A 17121-nucleotide genomic window follows, 5' to 3' on the forward strand; every position below is an offset into this window, starting at 1 on the left:
AACTGAACCACCCAGATGCTCCTCTTTCATTCCTGAATTTGGTAATTGAGTCTTCTTTATTTTTTTATTGGCCAATTTAATTAAAGGTTTATCGTTTTTATTGATCTTTCCAAAGAATCAATTTTTGTTGATTTTCTCCATTGTTTTCCTATTCTCTATAGTACTAATTCCTATTCCTATTTCCAGTCTAATTTTTATTATTTCCTCCTTCTTATTTGAGTTTAGTTTGCTCTTCCTTTTCTAATTTCTAATGTTGGTGGCTGGGTTATTAATTTGTGATATTTCTTATTTTTTAATGTGTGACTTACAACTATAAAAGCACTACTTTTCCTGCATCCCATATGTTTTTGTGTGTTTTGTTTTAATATTTTTAAATGTTTATTTTGAGAGAGAGAGAGAGAGAGAGAGAGAGAGAGAGAGAGAACGAACAAGTAGGGGAATGACAGAGAGAGAATTGAAGCAGACTCTGAGCTGTCAGTACAGAGCCTGATGCAGGGCTTGATCTCACAAACCGAGTTCATGACCTGAGCTGAAATCAAGAGTCCGATGCTTAACCAACTGAGCCACCCAGGTGCCTCTTTTTTGTTTTAATTTAACTTTGAGTATTTTCTAATTTCTCTTGTGATTTCTTCTTTAACCCAGTGGTTATTTAGGAGTGTGTTGCTTAATTTCTATATATTTATAACATTTCCAAATCTCTATTGTTGATTTTTTATTTCCTTTTATTGTGGTTGGAGATCATCCATTCTACCATTTTTATCTTTAAGAAGTTTTAAGACTCGTGTCTAACATGGTCTAACATGTGATTGATGCTAGAGAATATTCCATGTGCACTGGGGAAGAATGTACATTTTCTGCTATTGGGTAGAATATTCAATATATGTCTGCTAGGTCTCATTGGTATATAGTATATTTAAAATCTTCTATTCTTCTCTGATGTTTGGTTTAGTTATTCTATCCATTATTGAAAGTGGGGTATTAACTATCCATTAGAGTTAAACTGTGTATTTCTCCCTTCAAGTCTGTCAGTTTTTGCTTCATGTATTTTGTTACTCTGTTCTTAGGTACATATATATTTATAATTGTCATGTCTTCTTGATTGATCATTTTATTGTTATATTATGTCTTCTTTTGTATCTACTAATAATTTTTGTTTTAAAGTCTTTTTTTTTGTCTGATATTAGTAGAGCTATCCCAGGTCTCTCTTGATTATTGTTTCCATGAATTCTTTTCCTTTTATTTTCAACCTATTTGTGTCTGTGTATTTACAATGGGTTACTTTTAGACAACATATATTGAGGTCATTTTTTTTTTTTTATCCAGTTAGCCACATTCTGCCTTTAATTAGAGAACTCATTCTATGTGCATTTAATGTAATTACTGATAAGGAAGTCCTTACTCCTGCCATTTTGCTATTTTTTTTCTATAGCTGTCTTATGTCTTTTTGTTTCTCAATTCTTTCATTGCCAACTTCTTTTATGATAAATATATTTTCTGGTTACCCTTTTAATTCCTTTGTCATTTCTTTTAGTATGCTAGCTTATGTTATTTTCTTAGTGATTGCCCTGGGGATTACTACTGACATTTACAATCTACTTCAAATTAATACCAACTTAATTTTATTTATTTTATTTTTTTAATTTAATTTAATTTTGTTAGTTTTATTTAATTTTATTTTTATTTATTTTTTTATTTTATTAATTTTATTTTTTAATTTTTTTTAAATGTTTATTTATTTTTGAGAGAGAGACAGAGTGTGAGCAGGGGAGGGGCAGAGAGAGAGAGGGAGACACAGAATCTGAAGCAGGCTCCAGCCTCTGAGCTGTCAGCACATAGCCCGATGCAGGGCTCGAACTCACAGAGTGTGAGATCACTACCTGAGCTGAAGTTGGATGCTTAAGCAACTGAGCCACCTAGGTGCCCTTCCCTTTCATTTTTGAAGAATTATTTCATAGAATTCTTCATTCACAATAGTTTCTTTCAGCAGTTTGAATATGTCAATCCTCTGTTTTCTGGCTTTCATAGTTTCTGATGGGAAGTCAATCTTTAATTTTGTTGGAGATCCTTTTTATGTGATAGGTTACTTCTCTTGCTTTTTCTAGATTTTCTCCTTGTCTTTGGCTTTTACTATGATGTGTCTAATGGTGGATCTTTTTGCATTTACGCTACTCTGAGTTTGTTGAAATACTTGTAGATATAAATTAGTGTTTTTCACCACATTCTGGAGGTTTGGCTATTTTTTCTCAAATACTGTTTCTGCTCCCTTCTCTCTTTCTTCTGTTTCTGAGGCTTCTATTATTCATTTGTTGATATCTTTGATTGTATCCCCCAGTCTCTTAGGTTGTGTTTCTTTTTATTCTTTCTCTTTCTGTTCTTCTTTTTTAAAAGTTTATTTATTTATATTTAGAGAGGCAAGTGTGTGCAAGTGGGGGAGGGGCAGAGAGAGATTGAGAGAGAGAGGGAGAGAGAGAGAGAGAGAGAGAGAGACTTATGCAGGCTCTGCTGCATCAGCATGGAACCTGATGTGGAGCTCAAACTCCCAAACTGAGATCATGACCTGAACAGAAGTCAGGCACTTAACTGACTGAGCCACCCAGACACTCCTTTTTCTCTCTATTTTTCAAACTTATTAATCTCAATTGTATGATCTTCATTTAATGATTATTCAGCTGGCTCAAATATGCTAAGTCTTCTCATTAATATTTTATTTCAGTTCCAAATTTCAACTCCTTTCAACTCCAAATTTTCACCTCCAAATTTCTATTTGATTCTTCTTAATTTCTATTTCTTTATTCATATTCTATATTTAGTAAGATACTGTTCTCATACTTTCCTTTAGCTTTGTATGCATGTGTTTTTTGTTTGTTTGTTTTTAGCTCATTGCACATATTTAAAAAGTTGATTAAAGTATTTGTCTAGAAATAACATCTAGACTCCTTTGGGAAGAGTTTCTATTGACTATTTTTCCCTCATTTTTGTATGGAATATACTTCCTTTTTTATTTTCATTCATTATGAATTTAAATTTAAAATACTCAACAAAATTCTACTAAACAAAATTCAGCAACATATAAAAATAATTATACACAATAAAAAAGTGAGATTTATTCCAAGAATTCAAGGTTGGTTTAACATCCAAAAAATCAATTAATATAATACACCCATGATCTCATAGCTAAAGGGTAATAGGTTTAAATGATGAGATTTTTAATAACATTAGGAGAGGTTAAGTATTACAATAGTGAAATATATTTTAAGAGGTTCCAAATGCTTCCCTTAATACTGAGGTTTGACCAGCAGACATGTTGACAGATTAATAGAATGACAGTTTAGAGACAAAGATGTAGAGGCACAGATAAGGTGAGTCTAGGAAATTGTCCTGGCCATGGGTAGGTAAAGCCCTGGACAGGGACTCCAGGGATCTAAACACAAGCATTCAAAAGGATGTAATGGACTGTGGTTTGACTTTGGCTTACTCAAATGCATAGGCCTTGAAAACTCATTCCTTGGTCTTATTTCATTTTTTTTTTCATTATATGAAATTTATTGTCATATTGGTTTCCATACAACACCCAGTGCTTATCCCAAAAGGTGCCCTCCTCAATACCCATCACCCACCCTCCCCTCCCTCCCACCCCCCATCAACCCTCAGTTCTCAGTTTTTAAGAGTCTCTTATGCTTTGGCTCTCTCCCACTCTAACCTCTTTTTTTTCCTTCCCCTCCCCCATGGGTTTCTGTTAAGTTTCTCAGGATCCACATAAGAGTGAAAACATATGATATCTGTCTTTCTCTGTATGGCTTATTTCACTTAGCATCACACTCTCCAGTTCCATCCACGTTGCTACAAAGGGCCATATTTCATTCTTTCTCATTGCCATGTAGTACTCCATTGTGTATATAAACCACAATTTCTTTATCCATTCATCAGTTGATAGACATTTAGCCTCTTTCCATAATTTGACTATTGTTGAGAGTGATGCTATAAACATTGGGGTACAAGTGCCCCTATGCATCAGTACTCCTGTATCCCTTGGGTAAATTCCTAGCAGTGCTATTGCTGGGTCATAGGGTAGGTCTATTTTTAATTTTCTGAGGAATCTCCACACTGTTTTCCAGAGTGGCTGCACCAATTTGCATTCCCACCAACAATGCAAGAGGGTTCCCGTTTCTCCACATCGTCTCCAGCATCTATAGTCTCCTGATTTGTTCATTTTGGCCACTCTGACTGGAATGAGGTGATATCTGAGTGTGGTTTTGATTTGTATTTCCCTGATGAGGAGCGACGTTGAGCATCTTTTCATGTGCCTGTTGGCCATCTGGATGTCTTCTTTAGAGAAGTGTGTTTGCTGACCATTTCTTCACTGGGTTATTTGTTTTTCGGGTGTGGAGTTTGGTGAGCTCTTTATAGATTTTGGATACTAGCCCTTTGTCCGATATGTCATTTGCAAATATCTTTTCCCATTCCGTTGGTTGCCTTTTAGTTTTGTTGGTTGTTTCCTTTGCTGTGCAGAAGCTTTGTATCTTCATGAGGTCCCAGTAGTTCATTTTTTCTTTTAATTCCCTTGCCTTTGGGGATGTGTCAAATAAGAAATTGTTACGGCTGAGGTCAGAGAGGTCTTTTCCTACTTTCTCCTCTAGAGTTTTGATGGTTTCCTCTCTCACATTCAGGTTCTTTATCCATTTTGAGTTTAGTTTTGTGAATGGTGTGAGAAAGTGGTCTAGTTTTAATCTTATGCATGTTGCTGTCCAGTTCTCCCAGCACCATTTGTTAAAAGAGACTGCCTTTTTTCCATTGGATTTTCTTTCCTGCTTTGTCAAAGATTAGTTTGCCATACTTTTGTGGGTCTAGTTCTGGGGTTTCTATTCTATTCCATTGGTCTATGTGTCTGTTTTTGTGCCAATACCATGCTGTCTTGATGATTACAGCTTTGTAGTAGAGGCTAAAGTCTGGGATTGTGGTGCCTCCCGTTTTGGTCTTCTTCTTCAAAATTACTTTGGCTATTCGGGGTCTTTTGTGGTTCCATACAAATTTTAGGATTGCTTATTCTAGTTTCGAGAAGAATGCTGATGCAATTTTCATTGGGATTGCATGGAATGTGTAGATAGCTTTGGGTAGTATTGACATTTTGACAATATTTATTCTTCCAATCCATGAGCAGGGAATGTCTTTCCATTTCTTTATATCTTCTTCAGTTTCCTTCATAAGCTTTCTATAGTTTTCAGCATACAGATCTTTTACATCTTTGGTTAGGTTTATTCCTAGGTATTTTATGCTTCTTGGTGCAATTGTGAATGGGTTCAGTTTCTTTATTTGCCTTTCTGTTGCTTCATTGTTCGTGTATAAGAATGCAACTGATTTCTGTACATTGATTTTGTATCCTGCAACTTTGCTAAATTCATGTATCAGTTCTAGCAGACTTTTGGTGGAGTCTATCGGATTTTCCATGTATAATATCATGTCATCTGCAAAAAGTGAAAGCTTAACTTCATCTTTGCCAATTTTGATGGCTTTGATTTCCTTTTGTTGTCTAATTGCTGATGCTAGAATTTCCAACACTATGTTAAACAACAGCGGTGAGAGTGGACATCCCTGTCGTGTTCCTGATCTCAGGGAAAAAGCTCTCAGTTTTTCCCCATTGAGGATGATGTTAGCTGTGGGCATTGCATAAATGGCTTTTATGATCTTTAAGTATGTTCCTTCTATCCCGACTTTCTCAAGGGTTTTTATTAAGAAAGGGTGCTGAAGTTTGTCAAATGCCTTTTCTGCATTGATTGACAGGATCATATGGTTCTTATCTTTTCTTTTATTAATGTGATGTATCACACTGATTGATTTGTGAATGTTGAATGAGCCCTGCAGCCCAGGAATGAATCCCACTTGATCATGGTGAATAATTCTTTTTATGTGCTGTTGAATTCGATTTGCTAGTATCTTATTGAGAATTTTTGCATCCATATTCATCAGGGATATTGGCCTGTAGTTCTCTTTTTTTGCTGGGTCTCTGTCTGGTTTAGGAATCAAAGTAATACTGGCTTCATAGAATGAGTCTGGGAGTTTTCCTTCCCTTTCTATTTTTTGGAATAGCTCGAGAAGGATAGGTATTATCTCTGCTTTAAACATCTGGTAGAACTCCCCTGGGAAGCCATCTGGTCCTGGACTCTTATTTGTTGGGAGATTTTTGATAACCGATTCAATTTCTTCGCTGGTTATGGGTCTGTTCAAGCTTTCTCTTTCCTCCTGATTGAGTTTTTGAAGAGTGTGGGTGTTTAGGAATTTGTCCATTTCTTCCAGGTTGTCCAGTTTGTTGGCATATAATTTTTCATAGTATTCCCTGATAATTGCTTGTATCTCTGAGGGATTGGTTGTAATAATGCCATTTTCATTCATGATTTTATCTATTTGGGTCCTCTCCCTTTTATTTTTGAGAAGCATGGCTAGAGGTTTATCAATTTTGTTTATTTTTTCAAAAAACCAACACTTGGTTTCGTTGATACAGTTTTTTAGATTCTATATTGTTTATTTCTGCTCTGATCTTTATTATTTCTCTTCTTCTGCTGGATTTAGGCTGCCTTTGCCGTTCTGCTTCTATTTCCTTTAGGTGTGCTGTCAGATTTTGTATTTGGGATTTTTCTTGTTTCTTGAGATAGGCCTGGATTGCAATGTATTTTCCTCTCAGGACTGTCTTCGCTGCATCCCAAACCGTTTGGATTGTTGTATTTTAATTTTCGTTTGTTTCCATATATTTTTTAATTTCTTCTCTAATTGTCTGGTTGACCCACTCATTCTTTAGTAGGGTGTTCTTTAACCTCCATGCTTTTGGAGGTTTTCCAGACTTTTTCCTGTGGTTGATTTCAAGCTTCATAGTATTGTGGTCTGAAAGTATGCATGGTATGATTTCAATTCTTGTATACTTATGAAGGGCTGTTTTGTGACCCAGTATGTGATCTATCTTGGAGAATGTTCCATGTGCACTCAAGAAGAAAGTATATTCTGTTGCTTTGGGATGCAGAGTTCTAAGTATATCTGTCAAGTCCATCTGGTCCAATGTATCATTCAGGGCCCTTGTTTCTTTATTGACCGTGTGTCTAGATGATCTATCCATTTCTGTAAGTGGAGTGTTAAAGTCCCCTGCAGTTACTACATTCTTATCAATAAGGTTGCTTATATTTGTGAGTAATTCTTTTATATATTTGGGGGCTCTGTTATTCGGCCATAGACATTTATAATTGTTAGCTCTTCCTGATGGATAGACCCTGTGATTATTATATAATGCCCTTCTTCCTCTCTTGTTACAGCCTTTAATTTAAAGTCTAGTTTGTCTGATATAAGTATGGCTACTCCAGCTTTCTTCTGACTTCCAGTGGCATGATAAATAGTTCTCCATCCCCTCACTCTCAATCTGAAGGTGTCCTCAGGTCTAAAATGAGTCTCTTGTAGACAGCAAATAGATGGGTCTTGTTTTTTTATCCATTCTGATACCCTATGTCTTTTGGCTGGCGCATTTAGTCCATTTACATTCAGTGTTATTATGGAAAGATATGGGTTTAGAGTCATTGTGATGTCTGTAGGTTTCATGCTTGTAGTGATGTCTCTGGTACTTTGTCTCACAGGATCCCCCTTAGGATCTCTTGTAGGGCTGGTTTAGTGGTGATGAATTCCTTCAGTTTTTGTTTGTTTGGGAAGACCTTTATCTCTCCTTCTATTTTAAATGACAGACTTGCTGGATAAAGGATTCTCGGCTGCATATTTTTTCTATTCATCACATTGAAGATCTCCTGCCATTCCTTTCTGGCCTGCCAAGTTTCAAAGGAGAGATCAGTCACGAGTCTTATAGGTCTCCCTTTATATGTTAGAGCACGTTTATGTCTAGCCGCTTTCTGAATTTTCTCTTCATCCTTGTATTTTGCCAGTTTCACTATGATATGTCATGCAGAAGATCGATTCAAGTTACGTCTGAAGGGAGTTCTCTGTGCCTCTTGGATTTCACTGCCTTTTTCCTTCCCCAGATCAGGGAAGTTCTCAGATGTGATTTCTTCAAGTATACCTTCAGCACCTTTCCCTCTCTCTTCCTCCTCTGGAATACCAATTATGTGTAGATTATTTCTCTTTAGTGCATCACTTAGTTCTCTAATTTTCCCCTCATACTCCTGGATTTTTTTATCTCTTTTTCTCAGCTTCTTCATTTTCCATAATTTTATCTTCTAGTTCACCTATTCTCTCCTCTGCCTCTTCAATCTGAGCCGTGGCCATCTCCATTTTATTTTGCAGCTCATTAATAGCATTTTTTTAGCTTCCCCCTGGCTGTTCCTTAGTATCTTGATCTCTGTAGCAAGAGATTCTCTGCTGTCCTCTATACTGTTTTCAAGCCCAGCGATTAATTTTATGACTATTATTCTAAATTCACTTTCTGTTATATTATTTAAATCCTTTTTGATCAGTTCATTAGCTGTTGTTATTTCCTGGAGATGCTTTTGAGGGGAATTCTTCCATTTGGTCGTTTTGGATAGTCCCTGGAGTGGTGCGGACCTGCAGGGCACTTCCCCTGTGCTGTGGTGTATAACTGGAGTTGGTGGGCGGGGCCGCATTCAGACCTGATGTCTGCCCCCAGCCCACTGCTGGGGCCACAGTCAGACTGGTGTGTGCCTTCTCTTCCCCTCTCCTAGAGGTGGGATTCACTGTGGGGTGGCATGGCCCGTCTGGGCTACTTGCACATTGCCAGGCTTGTGGTGCTGGGGATCTGGCATATTAGCTGGGGTGGATCGGCAAAGTGTACAGGGGTGGAGGGGTAGGCTTAGCTCGCTTTTCCTTCAGTGATCCGCTTCGGGAGGGGCCCTGTGGCACGGGTGGGAGTCAGACCCGCCGCTGGAGGGATGGATCCACAGAAGCACAGCGTTGGGTGTTTGCGTGGTGCAAGCAAGTTCCCTGGCAGGAACTGGTTCCTTTTGGGATTTTGGCTGGGGGATGGGCGAGGGAGATGGTGCTGGCAAGTGCCTTTGTTCCCCGCCAAGCTGAGCTCTGTCATCCAGGGCTCAACAACTCTCCCTCCTGTTGTCCTCCAGCCCTCCCGTTCTCCGAGCAGAGCTGTTAGCTTATAACCTTCCAGATATCAAGTCCCGCTTGCTGTCAGAACACACTCTGTCTGGCCCCTCCGCTTTTGCAAGCCAGACTCCGGGACTCTGCTTGGCCGGCAGGCCGCCCCTCCGCCCCGGGTCCCTCCCGCCAGTCCATGTAGCGTGCACCGCCTGGCCGCCCTTCCTACCCTCTTCCGTGGGCCTCTCGTCTGCACTTTGCTCCAGAGACTCCATTCTGCTAGTCTTCTGGTGGTTTTCTGTGTTATTTAGGCAGGTGTAGGTGGAATCTAAGTGATCAGCATGACGCGGTGAGCCCAGCGTCCTCCTACGTGGCCATCTTCCACTTAATCCCTCTTCACAGGGTATTTAGGCCCTGGTTGGCAGAATAGTATTTGCTGCTCTAAAACTGTGCAGCAGTTGTATTCCACATGTGCTAGCAACACTAAGGAGGTTCTAGCTTTAAACGATGAGTTCCAGACCTAAGACAGTAATGCTGGGTAGGCTCCCCTATTTCAATTGACTCTTCCAGAGAACAAAACAAAACAAAACAAAACAAAACAACAAAAAAAAAACAAGACGAGATAATGGAAAAATACTAAAAAAAGCCAAACAAGAAACAAAATACCAGACCTTTAGTCCACCACTGCAGAAAATGCAGCAACAATAAGATGCTATCAAAGTTTGTCTCCTTGGTCCTATTTCAACTCCAACTCTTCATATGAATGATTCCCCCCGCCCCAAATCTAGCTACATTGCGTACTTTAGTTTAGACATATTTGGTGCTATTTACAAATTGTTTTTACAGAAGAGGCTAATTTAGTGTGAACTCTATGGTTCAGGGACAAATGGGTTCTGAGTTTCAGGTAATATAGTTTTAGGTAGTCTGCTTGGCATTTCTTTATCAGTGATAGAGGTTTAAGTAGTGTCAACCCTCTTGGGAAATGAAGCTTAGAAGAGTTAGGGAAGATACTAGTGTCCTAGGCAAGTATCCTTCATAACATGGCATAATTTAACTTTTAGTATGAAAAGAGGTGTGCTAAGCCTGAAAAAAAGAAGTCTAGCCATGTAAAGAAGGGCTTAAAAGAATGCTATAAATTGATGGATATCTGCGTTTCTAGCATTCCTTTTTAGTACATCTGTGGTTATATACATGTTGCTAATTCTAGACCACTTATTGTGTGAAGGAACACAGTGGTTCTCAATCCATTAAAATGGTGAGTCCCAGGCCTCCATATTTATTAAGTAGGAAGTTCTGTGTCTGGGGCCTGTAACTGGGTATTTTTAAAAAGCAAACTGAGGCACCTGGGTGGCTCAGTTGGTTAAGCATCTGACTCTTGATTTCAGCTTAGGTCATGATCTCATTGTTCATGAGATCGAGTCCCCCATTGGGCTCTGTGCTGACAGTGCAGAACCTGCTTGGGATTTTCTCCCTCCTCTCTCTCTGCCCCTCCTTTCGTTTGTGCTCTCTCTCTCTCAAAATAAATAAATAAATATTAAAAAATGAATAAAAAGCATCCCATGAACTTATTCAGCAAGGATTAAGGACCACTTTCATAGTAGATTACCTATTCTGTCAATTCTAATTAAAAAAGCGAGATGGACACTGGGCAGAATGTAGTAAGTCTCCCAGGCTGAGTAGGACTGCCTCATTGATTTTTAAAAAAATAATACATTCCATGTTCCTGATAAAATTAACAATGTGCCGTTGTTTTTTGATGAAAACAGAAATCCTAAGAGATTTCTCTAATTGCTTCTACAGTATTGATTTTATGTCGATTAATTCATTTTGAGGGTGTGACATGTGGCAATGAGGTTCATATTGGTTGCTATGGTGAAAGGTAAAAATTTCTTCTCAGATGGGTTCTACCCGAACATAGATGAGAAGAGTTGTGTTTTTGTTTTTATTTATTTTGCTATTTATAACTTAAGGAATTATAACACCTGATATCTTGAAGGCACTGAAGAGAAAAAAATTGTATCTTCATATTAGCTATCTGGATCAAATCAAATAAGAACAAAAAAGAAAATTGATTTCTTTGCTATAAGTCTGATGGATATAGTAAATCATTTCTAACAGAAAAATAAGGAAAATCTTCCATTTCCAAACCTATGGTCAAAGGAAAATGTGAAAAATGGAAAAGCAGTGAAATGAGTTGGGGGTGCTTCAGTGTGAAAAATGAAGCAATTTTAAAGTTAGGTATTAGATTCGAAAAAAAAAAAATGAGGACTTAAGTGTCACCTCTTCTGGTACCTTGGATGATGTACATCCCAGAATATATTGGGAAAAAGTCCCATGAAATTATGATCCAGACAGTGAATAAACAAACAGACCAATAAACAGAAGTAAAACATAAATGGATGTATATTGGGTGGATTTAAGAGAAGCAGTGTTTTGGTTGTTAATTATAAAAAAGGTAAATAAGCACTGGCCTATTTTTCCAGCCTCTGCAAGCCCTTTTCACCTACATTATGCTCAATTTCCACCCCCAGCTCAGGCTTGTTCTAGTTTTGAGGACTAATTGTGATCTCAGTAGGAAGGATTGATAGGCTAACATGACAATACGTAAGTCCTCATTGATCATAGACTGACCTATTCTCCATTCCAGTAACTTCTTTCTGCCATGTTTCCTTGACCTGGGGTACTATCTTATTAGCCTATTTGTGAAGACCTTCTAGAATTGAGTCCCTACATACCAAAATAAAACTTCTCTGACAGTTGGATGTCTTATCCCAAAGTAAACCTGTTTGAGTGGACAATTTTAGTTTCCAGACTATCCCTTTCAATTACACCTAATAGTATAGTATTTGACCATCCTTGGCATGGAATAGAAGCCTTATATTTGGCACATTATTCATCACTGAAATCAAGAGTCATTGCTAATCCCCAAACTCAAAATCCCCATTCAAAATTCAGCAAATATTTCTGAGTGGCTACACTGATTCTTGCACATAAAGACCTCAGAAATACTAGTCCCTGCACTTAAAAGTGCCACAGTCTGAGCATGAACATGTAATTTTAATAGACACTAGTACAGAAATAAGTAAAAGAAAGTAAAAAAGGAGGAAGTGATCACCTCTGATTGAAGGGAAGGAAAATGAGAAGTTGCAACGTTTGAGGGGGATTAGCTGCTAAGCTAAGGTTACTAGAAGCTTAGTTGGTGGATGAAGAGGGAAGGACAAGCTGATGGAGAATTTCAAAGGAAAAGACAATAGTTTTCACAAAGGCCCCTTGGAGTGAGCACATTCCCAATGATTCCACTTAGAATAATTTTGACTGTCCATAGTTAAGGAATAGGTGAATGTACTTTGCCTTTAACTCTCAGTGCCTTGAGTTAAGGTATTTTTTTATTCTCTCCTCAAAGGATGCATACTTCCTTTCTTTGTAGTTAGAGGCCTTCTTTGTAAATAGTATGCAAATAGGAAGGAGCTTCATGATTCATCATGACATACCAAAATCTTTGGGATCTGTCGATCTGAGAGGAAGTAAAATGTATTTTCAAAAATAATTTATTTGCCTTTCTCCATCAAAAGAATTCTTAAGGGAGGAGTCTTCTGAAGGAATTTATATTTGAGGGAAACTAGATGCAATCAGAATAGTAAAATTTTATATTTAGAACATGTGGTAGTTATTAAGCTACTGTCTCACAGAGCCATATGTAGATCCAAATGTTTCAAAGACCCTCCCATTATTGATAATAAGGTGGACAAGTTGATACATTCTGTTGATAACGTTCAGCAACAGTGTTTGCTCACTAAACCCATGTGCAAAGTAGCCACAGTGACAGAGATGGAGTCTGGGCATGGATTCAAGGATACAGCTTTCCTTCTTACAAAGGCTGACTTAGCTACTACCACTATGGAGTGCCAGATCTGTTAACACACTCTGGTATATCAGAACCAACTATGATATTCTGACAAAACACCATGCCATTGGAGCAGCAAATAGTTCATTCACCTGGTGTATTGATTACATTGGACTTCTATCATCCTGAAACGTACAGCAATTGCTTTCGCCAAAATAGATGAATATCTGTATATTGATCTGCTTCATCTGTGGATAATGCTTCTGCCAGCATCACCACCCATGGACCCAGAGGATGTTTTTTTATTATCACTTTATTCCACTCAACGTTGCTTCTGACTACAGAACTCATTTTATATTATAAGCAATGCAATATTGTGCTATTTCCTGTGGAATTCACTAGTTTTACTATACATTCCATCACCTAAAAGCTGCTGGCTTAATAAAATAGTGGATTGACCACTGAAGACTCAGTTGAGGTACAATTTGGGAGAAAACATCCTCAAGAACTGAGGTCCTGTCCTACAAAGGCAGTACACGTTTTGAATTACTGAGTAATGTTTCTCCCATGTGCATCCTTAAGTAAGAGAGGAAATGGGAATGGTTCCTTTCATGATTGCATTTTACAACCCACTTACAAAATTTTTTCCCCTATAACCGTAATTTTGAAACTGTCTGGTTTTCAGCTGTTATTTCCAAAGTAGAAGAACTGCTTCCACATACGTACATAGAAATATTGCATTAGATTGGAAGTTTAATTCAAGGATATTTTAGATGCTTTATCCCACTGGGCATGTGTAGAAGAAAGAGGGACACTGTACTATACTGGTTGATACAATTGATCCTGATTATCAAGGTATATTTGGATTGCTGCTACATAGTGGTGCAGGAAAGACTATGAAATTCAGGACATTCTCCAGGGAGTTTTTAGCATTTCTATGTTCAGTGGTAAAATGTAGTTGAAGTCTATAGGAACCAAAGAAAGATAAAGTTACTTAGCATTCAGATCCTCTAGGAATAAAAGTTGGGGTCATTCATTAGGTAAAGATCTTTGGCTGGCTGAGATCCTGGCTGAAAGCAAACAGAACATGTTATGGGTAGTGGAAAAAATTATAAATAACAACCAAGGCATCATAACCTGTTAGAGAAATGAGATCAGCAGTAGCTCTGTGTATTTTTCTTCCCTGTCTACTCTTGGTGTATTTTAATATACTACCTAGTTTTTGTGTCTATTTATATCCATATATTTTGATATATTAACTAACATCCTTTTTCCCATCTCTTTTCTTCTTATGTCATACAAGGGTTATCTTATGTCATACATTTAATTTTACAATATAGTTTTTAGTATACAGAATATTTAATATAGGCTGTACAGAATTTGAGAATCATATCACATCTCCCAGAGGGGGATATGGTGACTATTATTCAGGAATGGATACAATGGCTTTTGGGATTTAGTTATTCTTTTGGGGGATAGAATAAGTGAATATTTATTTGTGAAGAAAAAAACATAAGCATGCTACAGCTTTAATATGAAATTTAACCATGGGTAGGAAGGTGTGTCTATGTTGACTCTCAATAGCCAAGGGATGGACTCTGCTAGTTATTAGCTAGTGTTTCTCAACCCTAAAGATATCCTTCTATGTGTCACTTTGTGATAATGGGGCTGAGCCTCTGCAGGCTACTTATATCCTTTACTAGCTGGATCCTTACCAGATGTTGACATAGACTGGAAGAACAAGGGGCTTGCTCTCTCCTGAGTTTATTTCAACAATTGGTCTTGACCCTGAGGAGGCAGTAGAGTTTGGCTTCCAGCTTTTTGTAAGCACTCCCAAAATCAGCACCGTCATTCCCTTAAGAAGTTTCAACATAGGGGTGCCTGGGAGGCCCAGTCTGTTAAGAGTCTGACTCTTGTTTTGGGTTCAGGTCATGATGTCAGGGGTGTGAGACTGAGCCCTGTGTTGGGCTCCACGCTAACAGTGCAGAGCCTGCTAGGGATTCTCTCTCTCCCTCTCCCTCTGCCCCTCCCCTGCTCGTGCACACACAAGTGCGTGCTGTATCTCTCTCTCAAAAAAAGAGAAGTTTCAACATATGTTGGGCTATATCACCCCCCCCACCAAGAATTCTTATATCATTAGTTCTGTAGAATGCAGCTAAACTCCTGAGGTTTCTGTACCACCCAACCGAAACCCCCTACTCAGAGGTTTGAGTTCCTGCTTCATGAGGCCCCTCTTCTAATATCAACTGGTAGCATGAGGTACCAATACTAACTGAACAGTATCCCCTTGTCAGAAGTCTGAGGCCAGTTCCACGAAGACCTTCCCATAGCCACCACATTCTAATATGTCTAACCATTTCCTTATCTTTCCTCAGTATTAGGAGTGATACTATCTCCCCAGTACCTAACCCTGTATTCTTACAGTTTCCTTTTTAATTCACAGATCTATTTAATCTACTACTACCATTTGTATTAATTCTCTCTGTTAAAATAACTGGCATTGTTTGTTTTCTCTCATTGAGTGCTGACCGATACACAACACACACATACATGCATGCGTGCACACATCCGTATCATTTTTTGATAATAAACTATAGAAAGTAAAGTTTATCTTGGCTAATTGGTCAGGGGTTAAATATTTTTTTATATACAAAGTTAAGAAAAACCTAGTCAGTAACTAGAGTATTCTTTGAAGACGGAAGACATAGGAGAGTGTCAGAAATGCTTGATGTGTACTTAGATTTCACGCATTTTACAGAAGAAAACATGTATTCACATATTCAAACTGTTCCAAACATACTTAAAAGTTTTCTAACAGAAACACATATCCGTTTTTAAATCAAAATTGAGATTGCATACCTGAGTTGCACTAGCAAAATTTCCAGTGCTTGCTTGGTAGCCACATGGCAGACCTTGATTATTAGCTTGCTTGTTCACATTGCATCCTGATGATACAATAATCTGTAGATGTAATCTTTTTCTTTTTCTTTCTTTTTTTTTTTTTTTGAGAAAGAGAGCAAGCTAGCAGGGGAGGGGTAGAGAGTTTCTTAAGCAAGCTCCACGCCCACCGTGGAGCCCAATGTGGGGATGGATCTCACCACCATGTGATCATGACCCAAGGCAAAATCGAGAGTCAGATGTTTAACTGGACCACTCAGGCGCCCCGATGTAATGTTTGAACCATATGTGGCAGTTGCATGGCACCAAAGATCAGAACACACATGAAATACCACTATTCAAGAGGATTTCCATTATTGTTCCGTGTTCTGCCTCTGCATATCCCCACAAGACTGACTGAGAAGGGAAGCAGACTCTTCCAAGTCAATCCTGCAGTAGGATTAGGGCAGCACAAGAGTTCTTCCAATGGAACATGGGACCCCCACAGCACTTGTGCCTTTCTTTATCTTTTCAGTTCTGAGCTCTGACACTTACTCGTGAACTTGAGTGTTAGGTTTACACCACTCCTAGTTAGCAGTCCTCTGATATCAATTCTGTTTCAGCATCTGACCACACTTTTCTGTCTTAGATATTATTTCAGTCTCTTTCTGGACCCATTCCTCACTCCTGATGCTTTACTCTGAGGTTTTTTCATTACTTCCAATGTGACACTTAACCACTAACTCTAGCATTGCCTTCCCTTTGTGGCTGAGAAGAGAGGAAAAAATTGACTTGTCATCAATTGGCTCTGCTTTCTGCTTAAAAGGTAAAAACTTCACAAGAGAATATCATTCCCAATTTAACAATAATAGGTCATAATTTAAAAATTATATTTGTGCCTCATCAGAGAGCTAGCATCACAACAAAACCAGGCAAACTGACAGCAATGGGTGACAAGACATGCTGAGGAGAGACAGGAAATGTGAGCTGTTTCAGCTCACCACAATGTGATTGGAAGGGGTAAAAGCCATAGAGTTGGGTAAGGAGGAAACAGCTGAAATGTTAACAGATTGATGAAGCTTCATGTGAGCTATGGAACAGTTTCTAATTCCTGAGAATGCAAGACACAAGGAGAATATATGACCAGTTATGAGCCTCTCCTGGATGCCTTTGGGAGGCAGAAGAAAGGACATGTTGGACCTGCTTAGGACCCATCTGTGTTCTGGGCTACAAGAGCACAGGATGTTAACTGGCTGCTGGGGAGGGATAGGCAGAAAACTTGCTCAGGTCTCAGATCCTTCTTTGATTTGAGGAAATGACCTCAGCTGCTGGGACATGGGAGAAATGGCATCTCTACCCGGGTCCCTGCC

The 17121-nt window shown here is 38.4% G+C and overlaps 1 protein-coding gene across 2 annotated transcripts in view; it reads right to left on the reverse strand.

Moving 5' to 3' along the window:
* The window catches only part of TYR (tyrosinase), a 105000-nt gene that overhangs the window by 26357 nt on the left and 61522 nt on the right, over window positions 1-17121 (reverse strand). The window contains exon 4 of one of the 2 annotated variants that reach the window (XM_042958471.1): window positions 13885-13944. The exons of the other annotated variant lie outside the window; for it this stretch is intronic. Coding sequence (XP_042814405.1) covers window positions 13911-13944 — 34 coding nt within the window. The 3' untranslated portion in view covers window positions 13885-13910. Of the gene's footprint in view, window positions 1-13884; window positions 13945-17121 lie in introns of those variants that run through there. 2 annotated transcript variants of the gene reach the window in all.

This window comes from Panthera tigris, chromosome D1 (assembly GCF_018350195.1).
Source record: "Panthera tigris isolate Pti1 chromosome D1, P.tigris_Pti1_mat1.1, whole genome shotgun sequence".
NCBI lineage: Eukaryota > Metazoa > Chordata > Mammalia > Carnivora > Felidae > Panthera > Panthera tigris.